At 35.8% G+C, this 18,170-nt stretch overlaps 3 protein-coding genes across 6 annotated transcripts in view; 1 reads left to right on the plus strand and 2 right to left on the minus strand.

The window, feature by feature from the left end:
- POP4 (POP4 homolog, ribonuclease P/MRP subunit) overlaps positions 1-18,170 on the minus strand; it is a 377,629-nt gene that overhangs the window by 198,917 nt on the left and 160,542 nt on the right. The window lies entirely within an intron of this gene.
- Positions 1-18,170, plus strand: part of C13H19orf12 (chromosome 13 C19orf12 homolog) — a 252,445-nt gene that overhangs the window by 116,182 nt on the left and 118,093 nt on the right. The window lies entirely within an intron of this gene.
- The window catches only part of URI1 (URI1 prefoldin like chaperone), a 42,076-nt gene that overhangs the window by 13,063 nt on the left and 10,843 nt on the right, over positions 1-18,170 (minus strand). For 3 of the 4 annotated variants that reach the window (XM_071756800.1, XM_071756799.1, XM_071756802.1), the window contains 3 exons: positions 16,741-16,775; positions 12,591-12,669; positions 10,124-10,259 (listed from right to left, as the gene is read on the minus strand). In XM_071756800.1, the coding sequence (XP_071612901.1) occupies positions 10,124-10,259; positions 12,591-12,669; positions 16,741-16,775 (250 nt within the window). The remainder of the gene's footprint in view (positions 1-10,123; positions 10,260-12,590; positions 12,670-16,740; positions 16,776-18,170) is intronic. The other variant, XM_071756803.1, reaches the window with a different exon arrangement.

Raw genomic sequence — 18,170 nt, forward strand, 5'->3', positions numbered from 1 at the left:
TGGGCAACATCTCTTTTGTTAAAAGGAGTGCTTATATACTGGAAGGAAGGTATGTGTTCTATCATCCATACAAACAGGCTGCACAAAGCCTTCTATTAATGTTATTTTCCAAAAGTTAATCAAGGAGGTTAAGTTAACCATTCAGAACATGTCACAAGCCAAAAAGCTGACTTTTGAGGTCAACGTAAGTAAGAACTGTCTTTTCTGAGTAAAAGTCTTTTATTCAAAAGACATCTAGGTGGACAGTCTGATGTAGTCTGACAAAAAAAAAAAAACAACAAAAATACCACCTGGTGTTTGAAACATACAGTTAAAAATCATTTGAAACTTCATTCCTTGTTACTGTGTTCAAACATTTTTCTTATGATGAACCTATGAAATATGCTTGTGCCCTAATAACTGTACTTTCAACACATGGCAGAAGGCAGACAGCTCTTCTGTCTGGGCAACTATGTACTGCAGTTTTTCAAGTCTACTTTTAAGAACTACGTAGTTCTGAGACATTAGTTCATTTGAGACACTGCTCTCTATATCCCCTCATGCCAATTAAATAATGAATCCTTTCAACAGCAATTTATAAAATATTAAAAACTTGAGATTCACTTTTACCTTAAAGTTATCACAAAAAACAAACTAATTTGCAAAAGAAGAAGGTCATAACCGCTTGAAAAGGAAACACAGCTTTGCTAAGACTCAAGAATTGGGGGAAAGAGGGCACAATTAAAGCCTTATACTAATAATATTAATAGACTTGCACTCTTTGTTCAACTCAAAACTAATACAAATGCAAATTTTCAGGAGGGAAGACTTACTACATAAATTAGTTTCAACAGAGGATCTCTAAGACCTTGCACCTACTGGTCCTATATACCCTGAAGGAGCTAAAAGCCTTTATGAAGAAGTAAGCTGATTTTCTATTTTAAAATTCTTTTTTTTAATCATTAAAGCGATACAAGAAGATGTCTCATACAATACTGTGAAGGAGGCAAAGAGATCCTCTCAACCATAGGATCAGCAAAGTCACATTCCAAGAAACTTTTTAAAGGAGTAACTCATTTCATTAATCTACCTAGCTCCTTCCTTGGCATCGCTTCTGTATTTATGACAGTGATCACCAGTACCGTAGCACAAAAAGAACCTCATGGTCCTTAAATTATGTGTTTTCACAATATACAAGTATGGCAGAGCACCCTGACGTTCCCATTTTACAGACAGGAACATGTAAAGTGGAAAAACTTCGAGACAAAATTCTCCAGCTGAAAACCTATTTTCAAAGTATTTTCTCAGGACATTTTTAGCTCTCCTTTTTCCTGTTAACTTTAGTGTTTCGTTATGTAGCTTCTGGTGGGGAGGCTAATCCTAAAAAGTTATAGTACATACATAGATGCTCCCCAGTTTATAAGTATGCACTTATAAATGTTTCAGAGACTGCATTTATTGTAACGATTGGCCTTTCTGATAAGGATGTGTGAAAATACATTAATAATCACAAAAAGATTACAAAATTCACTTAAGTAGAAAAAAATGAATTTGTAGCTGTACTTGCAAAAAAAATCTACTTAGTGACTCAGACTTCTACACACAGGTTCAGATCCCTCCTCCTCTGCACACACAGAAGGGGGGAATATGCATGAAACAGTCAAGGCAAAACAACTACCACCACGTGTGCAAGATCACTCTCATCCTGATTTTAACAGATTCAGAATGGTATGCCTTTTCCCCTGTTGATATTTCACAGTGGACCAAACACAATTGCTTAAAAATATAATACTTGCAATAAATAGTTTAGAAAGAACATTATGTGCTTTGGAAAGACTACACAAGCAAACATTCATCCTTTCCAACAAAAAGCACAGACACAGCTCAGACTTTTGGGGTATTCCAAAAGCTTTAAATCAAACAGCCACCTATGTATCACATGTGCAGTCACATCCACAAGTTAAGCAGTTTGTAAGAAACAGTTTAAGAGTCTCCCCTGAAAAATACTTTGCATTTGCATTTCTTTCTCGATGAAATACTATTTCTAGTATTTAGAAATATTATTTCTAAAAAGTGTTTGACATCTCGAGTGGTGCAAACACACAGCCTTCAGAGGACTCAGCTCCTTCCACACACAGTCAGGGTCCTGCTCCCATTACAAAACTCCTTTCAGAGCCACCTCATCCTCTGTTGGACACAGCAGTGATTACCTCTCACCTGCAGCTTTTATTCTTAAATTAATTCCTATCAACAGCCACACTTTTTTCCAGTCTATAATGCACCCTCCAAAGCCCCAGTCAAAAAGAGATGAAAATTGTTTTTGTAGAAAATGCTCCCATCTATGCTTCCAGCTTTTGAAGGTAGTCTCAATATACACAAACATCTAGATTGAGATCCATTTTCCTGAGGCTTTTATTTTACATTCATATACACATTTACACGATGCTCAGCTGTTTCTTAAACACCATGAGTGTCTCAGTCACTGCCTGTATATCTAAATATTGTTCAGCAGCCATCTCAGTTATGCTGCTCTGGAGCATATTGGTTTGCTCTGGTAGGTAAGGACACTGAGCAGTTACACATTGCATTTCATTTTAAACTGCCATACAAGCACTAACTAATCTGTCCAGTGCCCTGTGAGGGAGGTAAGTATTACTCTCTCCTATTTTACAGATGAAGAAACAGTTTAAGTGATTCGCCCTGGGCCACACAGCATGTCAGTGGACAGTTGGGATTACCACAATGCCTTGTCCCTGTGTCCCTGGACAGCCCCTGGGGTCACTTATGCCACCCCTGCCAGCAGAAAGCCAGGGCTCCCCATCACCAAAGGAGAGACCTTCCCACGGCCAGGCCCCCCTGTGAAGAAGGGGTCTCCTGGAAAAGCATTTGTGCATGGAACTGCAGGGAAAGCTCATGGTTTCTTATTTTAAACTTGCCACTGCGCAGCCTAAAATCTTCTAACATCATCTCCTAAATTTTAAAATGTACAGTATCTAGCAAGAAATTATTCACTTTACAAACTGTAGGTTTTTTTTGTTCATCGAGACCCCAGAAAAATAGCGGTAGAGTAAGAGAGGCTCCAGAGTCTCCTCCTCTTACTACCCTGTGGTTTAAGCTTCTTACAGCCTTTTAAGACGGATTGAACCAGAGGCTGTTGTCCAACTTTGTCACATCCAATAATCTGGGAAAAGTCTGACATGGCTTTCAGGTGAACCCGAGTAGTTCCTTATTTACATGTCTCAACTAAACCACTTGGAAAGATAGTTCAGTGCTACAGACAAGCCAGAGTCTCTAGGTTTGTTTTTGAGGACTACCAAAAAGAAAAAGGTATTTGAATCAGAAATCAGGACATGTAGATTTCCTCTGCACAGCAGCCTTTGAATATTTACAGGCAGACAGATTTCTTTACATTTAGATCATTCTTTCCCAGCTTCCTTATTAGTCTGAAAGGCCTTAGCTGGATTTCCTTACACCATGATTAGCCATTTTTAAGAAGCAGCACACTGGTAGAGAAAAAAAATAATTGGGGACCGCATTTTGTATTGTTGAAATGAAGTCCACTGAAGCCAGATTTTACAAGACATGACAACGTACTAATGCCAAACTGACACAAATTCTCATCTATGCATTTTGGCTTTAATGGGTTAATTAGCTAAGGCTGGATACAAATTTTAATTATCTGAGTTTGACATTAATGTCCTTGGAGTGTTGTCTATAAGGATTTGGGGAATCATAGACATTATTTTAGTTACTTCTGGAAACTGTGTGTTATACTGCGATTTAAATAGTAAGAACAGACAAGAATAGTGAGAACAGGTTGATCTATTTTGAAACCTCAGACTTTATGAAACAGGACAAACTGAGATGAAGCTCAAGTCTGGTCTACCTTGCTAAGTTCAGTTAGTTTTCAGGGGAGTCTTATGGAGATAATATAGAAGAAAAAGACAGGAAGTTAGGAAATAATCTCCTTTGAGACAACTGGATAGAAATTTCAGATTAAGTGTAACAAAGAACTCTGTATGCAGTTGAGATTTATAGCTAAGATCTCCAACACAGTTTCTCAGGTAGAAGGTAACCAGTCTCAAGATGGTTTTACATACACAGAGTGTTTATATAAGGCAAGGAAAAACCTCCCACCTCAATTACTGGCAGTGGCTCCATTCCCGTGGAGAGAGACCCACGCACATGCACCTGCAGGCAGTGCCCTTGTGGTTCTCACTCTCACCATGGAAATGCCAGCCTGCCACCATCTCATCCCACGTGCAAAAGGGAAGTTACATGGGGGAATTAGAGAGCATCATTTTGCATGCAAAATCTTTGATCAGCAGTTTCTAGGACAAATATGACTGACCCCTGAACAGAACCAGAACACCTGTCATGCAGGGTGCTAATGGAGCATGCTAAGATCACCAAGACTGGGGGTAAAATCTCACACAATCCAATGCATGTTTTCCACTTCAGAATTCTTTGGAGATGGAAAGCACTTCCTTGCACAAGTTCAGTGCTACAGTACAATTACAAGTGCTATTCATGGGTTGAGTTATGGCACACCATTTTAAGAGAGCTTATTTTCTTGCTTTTAAGGGTCTGTCTAAGTGGATCAATCATCTGCTTTTCAATAAATATATATTTAAACTGGCAACAAAATATTTTTAGCCCATAATTTTCTAATAAACTATCACAGGTTTCATGAAATGAGTAAGATCTACAGCTCTGCAGAAAGTAGCATCTAATAAGAGCTTTTCAAAACACCCTTCTCTGGTTTTCTGTTCCCTTTTTGTTATTTTTCTAGATATGCATTTGTTCTAAGATTCAAAAAAGAATCCAAATTGCTTTTTTGTGTATATGGATTTACGCTCCCTTTGTGCTTGCAACAACAAAAATAAATTCATTCTTTATAACAGCAACTGCACTAGTTCCAATGCGACCCTTTGTCCAGTACCTTTTGCACCTAAAGACAACCTTCCTTCTGTTTTCCATGATCCTTTGGTATCAAAACGGAAGCAATTTGGCATTTTCTTCTGTACAAATTTGTATAGATTATTTGGTTATAGGAACACTAAATAAATGCAATGCATTTCTCCTAGGTTCACACACCTATATAATTACTAGAATTATACAAATACATTTAAAATCTTAAATGAAGGAGGGTGGCATTCAGATAACTCCTCCGTTGCTTGGCAAGAATCATAAAAAGGTAGAGGCTTCTTTTAATCCCAATATGTAACTTACAGAAAAGAATCTATTCTCCTTGCTTTCTTCCACTGTGTTCTGGCTAAAATACCTAGACTTTGGTCCTGTGAGAAACCAAACACCTCCTGGGAACTGCAGAGCAAATTTAGAGCACTTAGCACTCCACCAAATCAGCTCCTAACTTAACAAGGGTAAAGAAGGAACTGATGGAGGTTATCAAGTCCAAAAGTGCTAATTGCAAAAAATGGTAAGGAAAAAAAAAGTTTAAAAGAACAGTAAAAGAAAATTCTCCAGCATGCAGGAAAAAAAATAGGAAAAAAAAATATAAACAAGAAAAGTAACAGCTACATTTCTTTGTAACACTGCCCACATTTTTTTCTCTTTTCACCCCAAAATAGTGAGTAGGTAAGTTTGTGTTACATTCTTTATAATATAAAGGAAGTTCTTTACACCCTTGAATGAAACATTAAAACCTCTAAAGGCTTCACTCATTCACAAATGGGAAATGGAAAGCCTTCCTATCATATATTTTGAAGACAATATCCTTTTTTTCTGGAAACGCTGATAAGGAACAAATTCAAACTGGTCCTCATCCGCCTGGATCATCTTATTTATTAAAAACAATGGTATCTTTTAAACCCTGTATACTAAGCTATCGGTCAATTTTGATTGACACAAATATTTGTATTAAAGGTTACATACTGCAATTTACAATTGGGTACTATCACAATACTGTATGTTAATGTAATCAGTATTTTCATTTCATGAATTCATTTGCAGCATGACACTGCAAGGGTATTCTTACATATACTGAAGACACAATTGCTAAGTAGTTCAACAATTCTCCTTTAAGTGTTTTTTTTTTTATCTGATAAATTTTTAACACAATAAAACCACTCCTAGTTCTGTGTGCATTTTAATTTCCCACCTTTTAAAGTGTTTAGAAACTTGGAACACCCACCATACTGAATTAATCCACAAATATTTACAAGAAAAATCTATTTAATTTCTTTCTGTAGTAACTACCACAGGGACTATTGTAATGAAAAATTTCCCATCTTAAAGAATTAATGCGATTACTGATATAGAGAAAAAACGTAATTTATATCATCACAAACACGTAAAAGATATAATCCCATATTCACAAAAAGAATCTTTATTCCCTCTTTGAATTCTGAGACAATACAGTCTTGCCTTGAGGAGAACAGAAATATTATGAAGTACCTTAAGCAAGATAATTGTAAGAGAAAAAACTACAATTGCATTATTGTTGTGCTAAACTGTGACATACTTAAAAAGCTAATTTCTTTTATTATAATGGAATTTGGTGTGCATATCCTTTAATCTATTCCACTATTTCTTCACATTTTTACACACAAACATATGTGTAAAGTGTTCCCCATTATCTGTACTACCTGGTTTAACAAACTGCAACAAATTTAAAACAAAAATATACTTGGCAATTCCATAAACTTCACTAGATTTATTTTTTTAACAGTTTTGGAACTATCTGAACATCCAGGATATCACAAAAATATGCAGCAAATTATAAATCTACTGCAGCTCAACTATTATTCAAGAAGATGTGATCAATAATTTATGAAAAAGTAACATTTGACATGAGTGACTGTCCCAAATTTTACCAAAAACATTTCAACCAATCACAATCTTGAATTGTTTGCATCTAAGTCAAAAGCTAAGAAAATAAAAATGTATTTCCAAAATAGGACTTTCTACAGCTGTGTTAAAGTGCATTAACTTTTAAAATTCAGTACAGTCACTCTTCAATTATTCCTTTCAATTAAATAAATTTTAACCAAGAAATTAATCTGCTGTGTCTGGGCATTTCTCTGTTCCACAGAAGCAAACATTTTCTTCACTCATTCTCCTTTAAAAAGCAAATTTAACAAAATTACTAAGACAAAAAGGATGACCTAATTAGTACTAAGTAATATTTAAAGCTTTAATATATAGTACACTCTTATTTCTACCCCTATCTTCCAAGGCTTTATACACACTGATATTGTTTGATTTGTCTGGCACTATTACTGCTTAAGCATGCAAATTCATACTGTCCATTCTTTTATGCATCCAACATACACAGAAGGAACCAAAATGTTACAGAAAATTTTCTGTCAACCTTGATTAAATGAACTCTTAGGGCAGTGGTGTCCTCAGCAGCAACCAGGGTCACTCCTGGTGACCAGAGGTCTTCAGGCAGGTCAAAGGCAGTAAAGAAAACTGCCCAGAACTAGCAAGAAAAAACACTCCTATGTGAGTGAGTCACAGGATTCTCTTAAACTCTTTTACAGAAGAGCCAGTCCCACAAGAAAACTAAAACCCTGCACAGATGCTCTCCCACTCCTCACCACTCTGGAGAGTGCAACACAGTATGTAATAAGTAATAAAAATGTGTGCCTTGTATTTATTTTTTTCTAACTCTTAATTTCTGTTAAAGCACTGAATTACTAGTACTGTAGCAACTAAGTTCATTTTGGTTATCTGAGCAGATTTGACCAGCTTGTTATGAAAAAATATCCATCTAAGTTAAAGATATTGTTATTGGATTTAAAAAAAGTAGGTCACTGAAGAAACAAACCATCAACAAATATTGCCAGCTTTCTGTTTGGGAAGCAATTTCAGCACATGCCTCTCTTTGCTCTCTTCAGACCCCAGTTCCTACATATCAAAGCCTTTAAGCACATGCTTACAAAAGCTTTGCTGTGTTAGGACCTTCTGACTGCCACACAAGGGGATGTTCAGGACTGCTTGCAATGTAATCCCTGCAGTAACCATGTCCTCTTCTCAGTGTGCATGACCTACTCATGGAATTTATGTCCAAAATAAAAAGATTATATACTAAAAATCAAATCATGTTGTGTCAGTATAATGATAATGCCCAATATACGCCCTGTACGTTAGGAAGCTCCTATGCTCAAGAAATGCCAGTGAAATCAGAAGTCATACCTATGAAAGTCAGGAAGTGCAATACAGAAAGGAGACTTTAAACTAATCCTTGGGAAGCATCAGTTTTTCACATTTGTGCCATAAGAGGCCAATTCACATTATAAAGCAATGGCCTACAGGTCTTCTACATATATAACTTTCTTTCTAATTAGAACAAATTAATAAAATCTCTAATACTCTCCTCTAAGTTGCCCTCATTTAGTGTGAAAATGGTTCAAAGAGTTGAAATGAGTTGTGCATTTTAAAGGAGAAAAGTATATCTATGAAAGAATTTCTTTCTTTATCAGAATCTGAAGTACTAATACGGTTTTTATCACCCAAAACTGAAAACAGTCCTTTAAATAAAAAGTTTTCAGTTAATATCAGTGTTTTGGAGCCTCCCACTGGCAGCCATCACACAGATGAAGTGAACTATCAGCTGAATGGAGGGTTTTTATCCAGTAGCAATGACTATTTTGCTTTAAAAAAATTAAGATTTCTGAGTTCCTATTTTAAATGCAATTTAAAATATCATGAAGGAAAGAATCCGGCATTTATTGCGTATCTCCCAGCAGACTACTTAATGTTCAAACATCTACTATGCAAAGGTCAAACAATTTCACTGAAAGTAACAGTGACAAAAATATTATGCAGCACTGAAAAAAATATCAGATGATCAAGGAAAAAGATATGGGCCTGAGATCTTCTTGTAAGAGTCACAATAAATTAGGTAGATTCAGTTCAGTAAGAAAGAAAATTGCAAAGTTGTGTCAGGAGAACCAGATTAAGAAAGGTAATAGGTAAAAAACAAATTATACACTTTTGGCAATGTTCTTCATAAAGGAATATTTTAAAGTAATAAAGCAAATTAATTTTTATTTTAAAAAAACACAACTTTTCTTACACAAATATTGATTGCACAAAATTGAAAAAAACCCCACACGTTCAGTTGGGGAAGCTCTGAGGTATTCTGCTGCAGGCAGCAGCACAGACAGCTGAACTCAAAAATCCAGTGTAAGTGGCTGCAGCAGTTGAATGCATACAGGGTACAGGCACAGTGGGCATTCACTTGGGAATGAGACAGATTACAGTTAAAACCAGTATGAAAAAAATTTACTCAACTGCTTATCTGAAGCAAACAGCAAAGGCTAATAGGTACCGATTTATTTTCCATTTTATTGTGCTTTTCCTTCCTTGACATTTACATCAAATATTTTAGGCTCCCATTTTTTCTGACATAAAGAGGCTCCAACGTGTGACGAGCACACCACTTGCCAGGGGTCCTGGCTCTTCAAAGCCAAGATCTCACTACCAACTAAAAAGAGACAGAAGCAAACCCAGAACTGCCCATCTGCCTCTCTGCTGCCCAGTGGATCTTTCCACACCAATTGCATGGGAATGTGAAGGGAAGGGCACACAGCTGAGCAGAAAGTGAGAAAAAAAGAATAACAAGCAGCAGTGTAGAAGAAATCTGGAAAATTATATAGATAAAGGAAAAAAAACAAAACAGAGGACAACTGACAAAAGAAGTTAGAGACAATGGACTAGATTATGGGGAATAAGGTAAGTAAGTGCAAAACTACAATGTGATGCTCACATTCTGGATAAGAACACAGCATTCTGCACATTACAGTGATAGCAGTTTTAGTTAGTTTTTACTATTTTTTACTTTGGGGCTTAATATTAACTAAACATAATAGAAATAAGAAGAAATAAAAGAAAAAATCTGATCCTGTATTCTAACCTCTAACATCAAAACCTGAATTTTGGTAACTTAAACTTATGTAACAGTAAAAAAAAAGCTCTAGGTATATGTTTAAAAAAATTAGACATATCCAATAAAATACCAAGTAAAGATGGAAAATAACATGCTTGATTATTTTTATATCTGAATGAACTTTCTGTTTGCAGAAACCTCACAAAACAGGGTCAATACTAATATTTTATATATTAATACCAAGAGACATTATTTCAACTATTAAATTATTTTTTCTAATATACATACGTTTTTTTCTGTGCTCAACTAGCTCAACAGCTTGCTTTGCTGAGCATTTTGAAAACCAGTTGTCCCCAAGCAGAACAGTAACCTCATTGGTGTGGACAAGTTTTCCTGGCATGAAGGCAAGAGGCCCAAAAGGTACCTGTCAAAGGCACAGAAGAAATTGCTGAAAATCACTATTAAACATAAAACCTAGACGGTCATTCAATGTCTTAGCTTTTTTAAAAAAGTAAAATACAGAGTTAAAGAAATAAAAATTCTCCAGCAGTTATTTAATGACTAACCCTTCATAAATATTCAAATGACTGGATCCATTTGAATTTAGTACTGTACTTAGAAAATTAGAAAAGTCGTATTAAACAGACAAGTTGTTCTGTCACATAAAACTACAGCACAGCTGAATGCTCACATGGAAAACAAATTCACTTAGTACTAACATGTAAACCTTGATAATAAAAATATTACAGGTGAGCTGCACATTTGTTATACACAGACTATATTCTTTTCCTTAAAAAAATGCAAGATTAGCTTTGCTAGAATTTCTAAAATACTTAAATAGATATGGACAAGTCAAAGCTGAGTTGCTTGTCTCAGTATCTGTGTTCCTAATAGTATGTACCTAGAAACCTCAGTGTCAGTCTGTGGGGCTACTTGCAGGATCTCAAACCATGCTTCATCTCACTTCACCATTCACCTGCATGCAGACCTCAGCCTTTGAGTGATGCTCCACTAAGCAGTGCCTGTCCTCTAGTGACTGCATCAGCTCAGGAACAATACATACAACCAGAATACTTCCAACAGGATACGTTGGTGATAAACAAATTTTACAACTTTAAGAGGTTCTTCTTAAAATCTTACACCTCCATTCTAACATGTAATGTAATGTATGGGACATTGGGTTTATGTATTAAGACATCTTCCACAGCCTACACTTTACAGATGGTGCTTGGGTAAGTCCTGTCCCTGAGAAGGAGCCCTGGCAGCCCCTCACTGGTCTCCTGTACCAGCTCACTGCATCCTTGCACTGAGACCTACTGCCACCTGCCTGGCTGCCTTTGGGCTTCAATTGCAAAGGTATTAGGAGATCAAAATAAAATTAAAGTTAAAATGGAAGTGAAAAAAACCTAAGAACCATTTACACATCAAGTCTTCTCTTTCTTAGGCTACAAAGAGATCTGTCTCAGCCAGTCTGTATCACTTTCTTCTTCTGTTTAATTCCTCAGCCACCTTTTTTATTTCCTAAGGACAGCCACTTGCTTTCTCATCACCGTTGTGCTGAAGCACCTGGCTTATTGGATCTGTGTCCCTGCAAAGACATCTTCTCTGGTTTCAGTATCCAGGAGGGTATCAATGCTTGAAACAGTTCTCTGCAGGCAGGATCCTGACATTAAGACTATGCAGAATGTGCTTTTCCTACATGTGTACCCTTCCTGACTTGGTTTTCAAGTAGCAGACTGCAGAATTTGCCTGTTCACTCTTCCCCCAAAATAATGAAAACAAAATTGGAAACATATGAAAATATTTGGCTAACAGGATAGGAACTATTTATATACATTTAAAATAACAGATGTGAGTTGGCATTGCTGCTTCAACTAAGAATAAGCCTTATCTAGATTTCGTAAGGGTTTTTTCTCTGCTTCAAAACAACCCAATCTTTTTGCTTTACATCATGTGGCTGCACATATACACATGGTATATGGACTACACACACAGAATCCCAAGCTGCATCATTAGCACAAGAAAGGGAAACACTCTCTTTCCCCACATGGTAAGTGTACTCCAATGTCCTCTAACAAACAACTCAACCCTGTATGTTGAGCCAGACTGCCAAGGAAGAAAGTCCAGCACTTCCTGTTCAGTTATTTAATAACTGAAGAATAACTTCCCTTCCTTCAAAGATATATCTTAAACTGGATCTGAGAAGGGAGGAGGGAAAAAAGAATGAGAAAAAAGTCAATTTGATCAAAACTCAGGTGAGCACAAACCTACAGGATAAAGTTTGCACGGGGAAGTGAGCTGTTGTTAAGGAAGATTCAAAGCACCAGAAAAGATCACTGTGGCACTGTGAAGATTGGTGAAACAAAAATTAGCAGCACCTTTCTGTGGAAAAATCAATGTTCTAGAGTTTATTTCCATGAATCAGGAAATACTTATGGCCAATTTCTTCTCAGGAAATGACTAAGTACTGTAATTCAGTCATAACTCCAATTTTCTATGCAACAGATTTACATATCAAAAATGTCAGGTTCTGTGTTAGCATTTATGTCATCAGTTCTCAGCTGTCAGCTCCACTGTAATTTGTAATGCATTCCAAGGAAAGAGAAAGAAACAAAAGCAAAGGTTTAACTAATATCATAATAAATGCAACATTACAAAGTACTACATGGCAACCTAAATAACAATTCACCACTGCAAATAGCTGAGTTACCAGAACTTTTATCCCATTTTCTTGTGTGCACTTCACTGTACATACCATGATATCGTAGGACAGTTTATCGGGCAGCGTACGGAGTCGTTCCTGAAGAGCCTCATAATCACTCTCTACCTTCTTCCTGTTGACAAATTCAAATCAATTCAATTTCATACCTAAAGTAGAGTTAATATTTTGTCTGCTAGTAAATCAACAACACACAAAAAAACATAGAAAACTAGACTATTTTACTCTTGTAACATATACAGTTGATAGATCAATAACTTTCTTATAAAAGACCTGGGATGAAAAACATAATCGCCAGATTATTTTAGAATAATGTGTATTAAAATAAAATCATTATATTACATTGTGCACGTCTCTTTCTGAATTTGAATTTTTTTATGGTGCAAAGAATCAGTTCTTTCACTAGGATCTGGCATATCTCACTCCATGTCACTTTCAACAGGGATACCATCATCAATATTTAGAAAATAAGTGGAAATCCAGTTTATATTTTGTAAGAGGCAAATTCTTCAAATTATCACTCGTAATAAAGAATTCATAACCTTGGTGTGAGCTGACTTAAATGGGTAAAATTTTAATTAATTCTGATTCTCATGTAAACTTTGTGTTCCAACCAAGAGTCAACACTCCTGAAAGATGGCTTGGCTGCCAGGATTCTGTTGCATCTTCAGACCCTGACAAGGAACAACACGGAGAAGGAACATCCCCTCTGCTGCTTCCCTATCCAGACTGTAAATAAGGCTCATGACACATGTTGCTACCCTAGACAGAACTGGCTTAGTGAACTTAAAGTATTCTCACAGTAGACAGCTGAATCTTCAGAGGATTTTGCAAGATACAGCATTTCAGTTGCTGCAGGGATATTCCTTTGTGTGGAAACAACACACTCCCTCTAAAAAAGCCTTAATTTGTGAAGACATTCTTAAATACTTAAATTTGGCTGCAACAAGTCTTTTAATAGACCACTACCTGAAGGTGTCTGCAAGATGGACAGCAATCAGCTCCTGTATGAAGAAGCTGGTATATGAATGTCAAGTTTGATGATACTGTTTACTTCTACTTCAAAATAATAAACATATATATGCCAGTAAACTCTGCAATAAAAGGCAACTGAAAGCATGGAGCAGCACACTTAACAATGCTGACCCAAGATGCAAATTACAGGTTTTCTGAGGATTATTCAGGAAAGCAATCTATAAATGTGCTGAAAAATGAATGTCAGAGTTGATAACACAACTCTCAAAATATTATCATTGATTTTTTTGGATTCATAGGCAGAGTGAAATCTTCTTCAGCATTCGTTATGAAAAATTATCTGATACTCCTATGTTTTGACTTATTTGCTTCCACAGTTGAACTTTGCTGTAATTCACCCTACATTATATCTGGAGTACTTTATGCTTTCAGTTGCTGAACTGATCCTGAAAAAAAATCTTGGTTTTTTTATGCCACTTGGACATTGAAACTGTATTCCATGTAACTGATTAGCAAAAGATGCTTGTTTGCTGCTGTAGTTTGATAGATTTCTCCCAGACATTTTAGGCAAATCTCTCTATCCACTCTCTACATCAAAGTGAAGAATAATTCACTTCCTTCAAAGAGGAGGGACAAGCCCATGAATCCTAACAAAGCTCACTGAGATTTTTGGGGGTAGAAGCAATATGATGACAACTCAGTGTCAACAATACTTATCAATTATTGATTGGTATTTGCAGACTCCAGCCTTTGCCTCACAGAGATCTGTATTTGAGAAATGGACACTGATGGCCACAAACTGCCCACTGAAATGCATGACCCCCAAGCCAAAGGCCTTGCCTGTGTCTCCAATGCAAAGGGAAAGGAATGGTATGAAAATCCCACCACCACTCACAGCAGGATTAAATTTTTCCATAAGTTTATGGCTGACAGGCACTCACCATTTCTTCACTAATCTAAAAAGAAGATACTGCCTTGATGGTCTGACTCCTGCCTGTTCCTGAATAACCTGACGAGGGCAGTGGAGCCATCCCTTCCTACAAAAGCTATTTTGCTTTAGAGAGCAAAGTATGTTTCTTTTTTCAGTGTAACTATTGCCCTTTGCTGATTAAACCTTCCCTATAGGAATCTATAAACATATGGACACATCCTGAACTGGACCATCAAGATAAGGAAAATTAAAATCAAAATCAATCCTTTTAATTAATTGGCCTAAAACAGCACCATTTAAGGAAGGAGGCTGACCCCCTTCACCTATAGGAGATGGTGACATGAGCTCTGGGGTGTGCTGGTGCTCAGTCCCAATATGCAATGAAGAACCAAAGAGAACAGAGAATGAGTACTGGGACTCCAGCTATGAACATGTCCCTAGCAGGGTAAACACAAGTCTACATGTTTAACCCCATACCAGATCCATTTGGGCTTAATGGCCTTAGAAGCACCCTCCAAGAACTGTACTAAAAATGCAAAAGAAAATAATTTAATGGAAATATACTGAAGATGAGCATTTTAAAACCCTATTGTTATTCATCCAATTCTATTTAACATTCTTCTGTGTCACTGACTACTTAGAAAGGTCTTATATGACCAAATTACTCAGTTGAAATGAGCACTCAGCTCTTGCACAATCAAGATCTAAACAAGGGTACTAATTTTTAAATAATGTTTTGTAAAGTAAAGATTGTATGGATGCTGTATAATAAACTGCTTTTCTACACAAAAAAGTATCAGTAAGTTAGGTTTTTCATTTGACATACTATACTCACAACCCCCAAGTTCATGGGGCCATGGCCAGAGTTTGCACAAAAACAAACACTGGAGAAACTCCTCCTTCCACAGCCACCCCTTCCACCCCACAAACCTCAACAATTTTTTTAAGAGGAAGCAAGAGTTGCAATTTTGTAAACTTTAAAAAAATCTGTTTGAATTTTAAGGCTTTCTGTAAATTAGTTCATTTCTGAAAAATACCATCTCCTAGTGAAAGAACAGGCATGCAGAATTTCACAGGGGATGAAACTGGTATGGACACTGCAAACCTCCTGAGAAAGTATTTGTGCTGAGGATATTCTGCCTGACTTCACTACAGCAGAACCAGTAGGCTCTTCAATAATATTTCCCTTATTGAAAATTAATGCAGTCTCTGAATTTTAAACATAAATGAAACATATTAGTTTTAGATTATTTTTGCGAGCCAATAGTCAGAATTTAATATGATGATGTGTATAGATTGCCTTGATTTTTTTTCCTCTTATCCAGTGCTTGCAGCCTATGTGCATTTAAACTAAAAACATTTGATACACACTAAATATAAATTATTTGCTTGGAGATCTTTCAGGCATGAAGAAAAAGCCTCTTAAAATAAATTTAAAATATTATATGCTTGATGGTGTATAACCAAAGGTTTAATCTCACCACTAAAGGGGCAGTTGCTGTGATTTTGCAATAACCCTGCAGACAATAATCAAGACAGCTCCTGTTGTTCTCTCAGTAACATCATGGTAAACACAGCATGGATATATTGTAATTTGATACCTGTAAGATCAACTGTTATATCTCACAGTAACTCATAATATAAGATTTCATTCACCATTAAATGTACATTTTCCTCAGATGCCATACAAAACTATTATTTACTAAGTATGTTTTCTATTAACCACAGATTGCCAATGAAAAAGAAAGTGCCCAGATAGTAATTTTTTTACAAAACAAACTGTTTTTTTCTAGGCATTTTCTAGGTAACTAAGCTTTATCACATACTTTACTGGGGAAAAAGAAGAAAACATTACTTTCATATTGTTTTAGCAGATTAAGAGTGGTAGCAGTATTTCCCAGAATTTCCCTACTTGTTCCATAGTTAGAAACAAAACAAAACAATAATTAATTCTGCCCCAGGAGGACCTTTTCACCAACCAGGCAAATTCATATTTCATCCCACAAGATTACTTGAGGAAAAACGAAGAATACACTGGGTATTTAAAACATAAGTATAAACACTAAGGTTCAGTGTATTTGTGATTTAAAGTAATGATATCAATGGAAAATATATGTATTTTAAATAGAATACACTGCAACAATTCTCAGCTACTGCTAATTATAATCCCCAAAACATGCTAGTAGGATTTATCATTAAAATAAATAGCCCTACTTTAGTAAAATATAACTAGGTTACTCATCAGTATTTTAGGCATGTAATCAAACATTTTTCACTTACCAGTGCTGGATTTTTTCTTGGCAGCTAGTGACCACCTGTCATTAAAACAGATAACTACTCGTGAAAAAAGAAGGGTAAGCACACAGCTGCAATGTCAATGCATCAGAAACTAGCACAGCAGCTTTACAGATTCGGTGGTGTCTCTGTATACATTTTTATTTGTCAGTGCAAAGGCATGTGAATGGTAGTTCCTAAGCAGCATGCTTTATCACACACTAATGCAGACTGATAACCACAGAAAAAATTACAGCTTTTCAGTTCGTATTTTGGTACAATACCTGCTCCATAACTATTAGGTGACACACAATATAAGATAAGTAGTAGTTTGTGCAATCTGCAGGTCTATTTTCAGTCTTACATGTTTGCAGAGTAAGAAAACAATGTAAATTATAACAAGACATCAATGTAACTTCCATACTCAGTCATTAAAAAACAAAAACAAATGAATCCCACAGCACCAGTAACATTTTTTTCCTTTATCAGTACATCAACAAATGTTGCACAGTACATTTCAAATTGGAAAAGCACAAATTAATTTTGATATGTTTAAATACAAGGATATATGACACCACTATAGGCTGCTGGCTTATCTTCTGTACTTTCTGGGTGCCAAAAAATTGAAGTTTTATCTGAATATTCCACTTATTTCTTTATACAATAAGCTTTCCCAAGAGATCCAAAATAACTTACAAAATAAAGTACCTTGTTAAAATGAGATTTTTTTTTTCTTTCTAACTGTATTTTTTGACTATGTAGATATAGCAAAGAGACAAAATGCTGAAACCTGTGACCTTCTCTGCCACAGTTATAGAGATTATGTCTTTCAAAACATATTCTGATCTCTGAATAATGGTTACCAAAAATATAACACAAACAATTTCATTCAATTATATGAAATGCAATGAAGCCATGATGCAATTAAATATGTCTAGACATCTTCTCAATATAAGCATTTTTGAGATTTTTTACAAATTTTGTTTTTCCTATAGCCAAAATAATGCTAACATTTGAAAGCAATTAATGAGAAAATTTGCAGAGAAAACAATAACATACATTCAAGTACCACTGAAAGCACTGGAGCAGATAATTCTTTTTTTTTCCCCAAACAACAGAATGAAAGACAATTTTTTTTTTCAGTTAGCATATGTGCAGCTATTACAGAACAGATCTCAGAACCTGCACTCTCTACTCATATATGAGTGAAAAAAAAATTGGACTACTTTGTGAGCTAATGATACTTTTAACAGAGTACAGTACTTAAATGAAAAGGATCAGGTCTACGTTCGTCATTACATTATATCATAATCCATCAGGAAAATCTGCCAGGTAGCTTGTCCTGCATAAGCAAAGTTTAAATTTATCATTTGCTTTAAACTCCCATAAATCAAATGACTAGCAAATATTTTCCTTAAGGTGCAAGCTAAGTACTT

This window comes from Heliangelus exortis, chromosome 13 (assembly GCF_036169615.1).
Source record: "Heliangelus exortis chromosome 13, bHelExo1.hap1, whole genome shotgun sequence".
NCBI lineage: Eukaryota > Metazoa > Chordata > Aves > Apodiformes > Trochilidae > Heliangelus > Heliangelus exortis.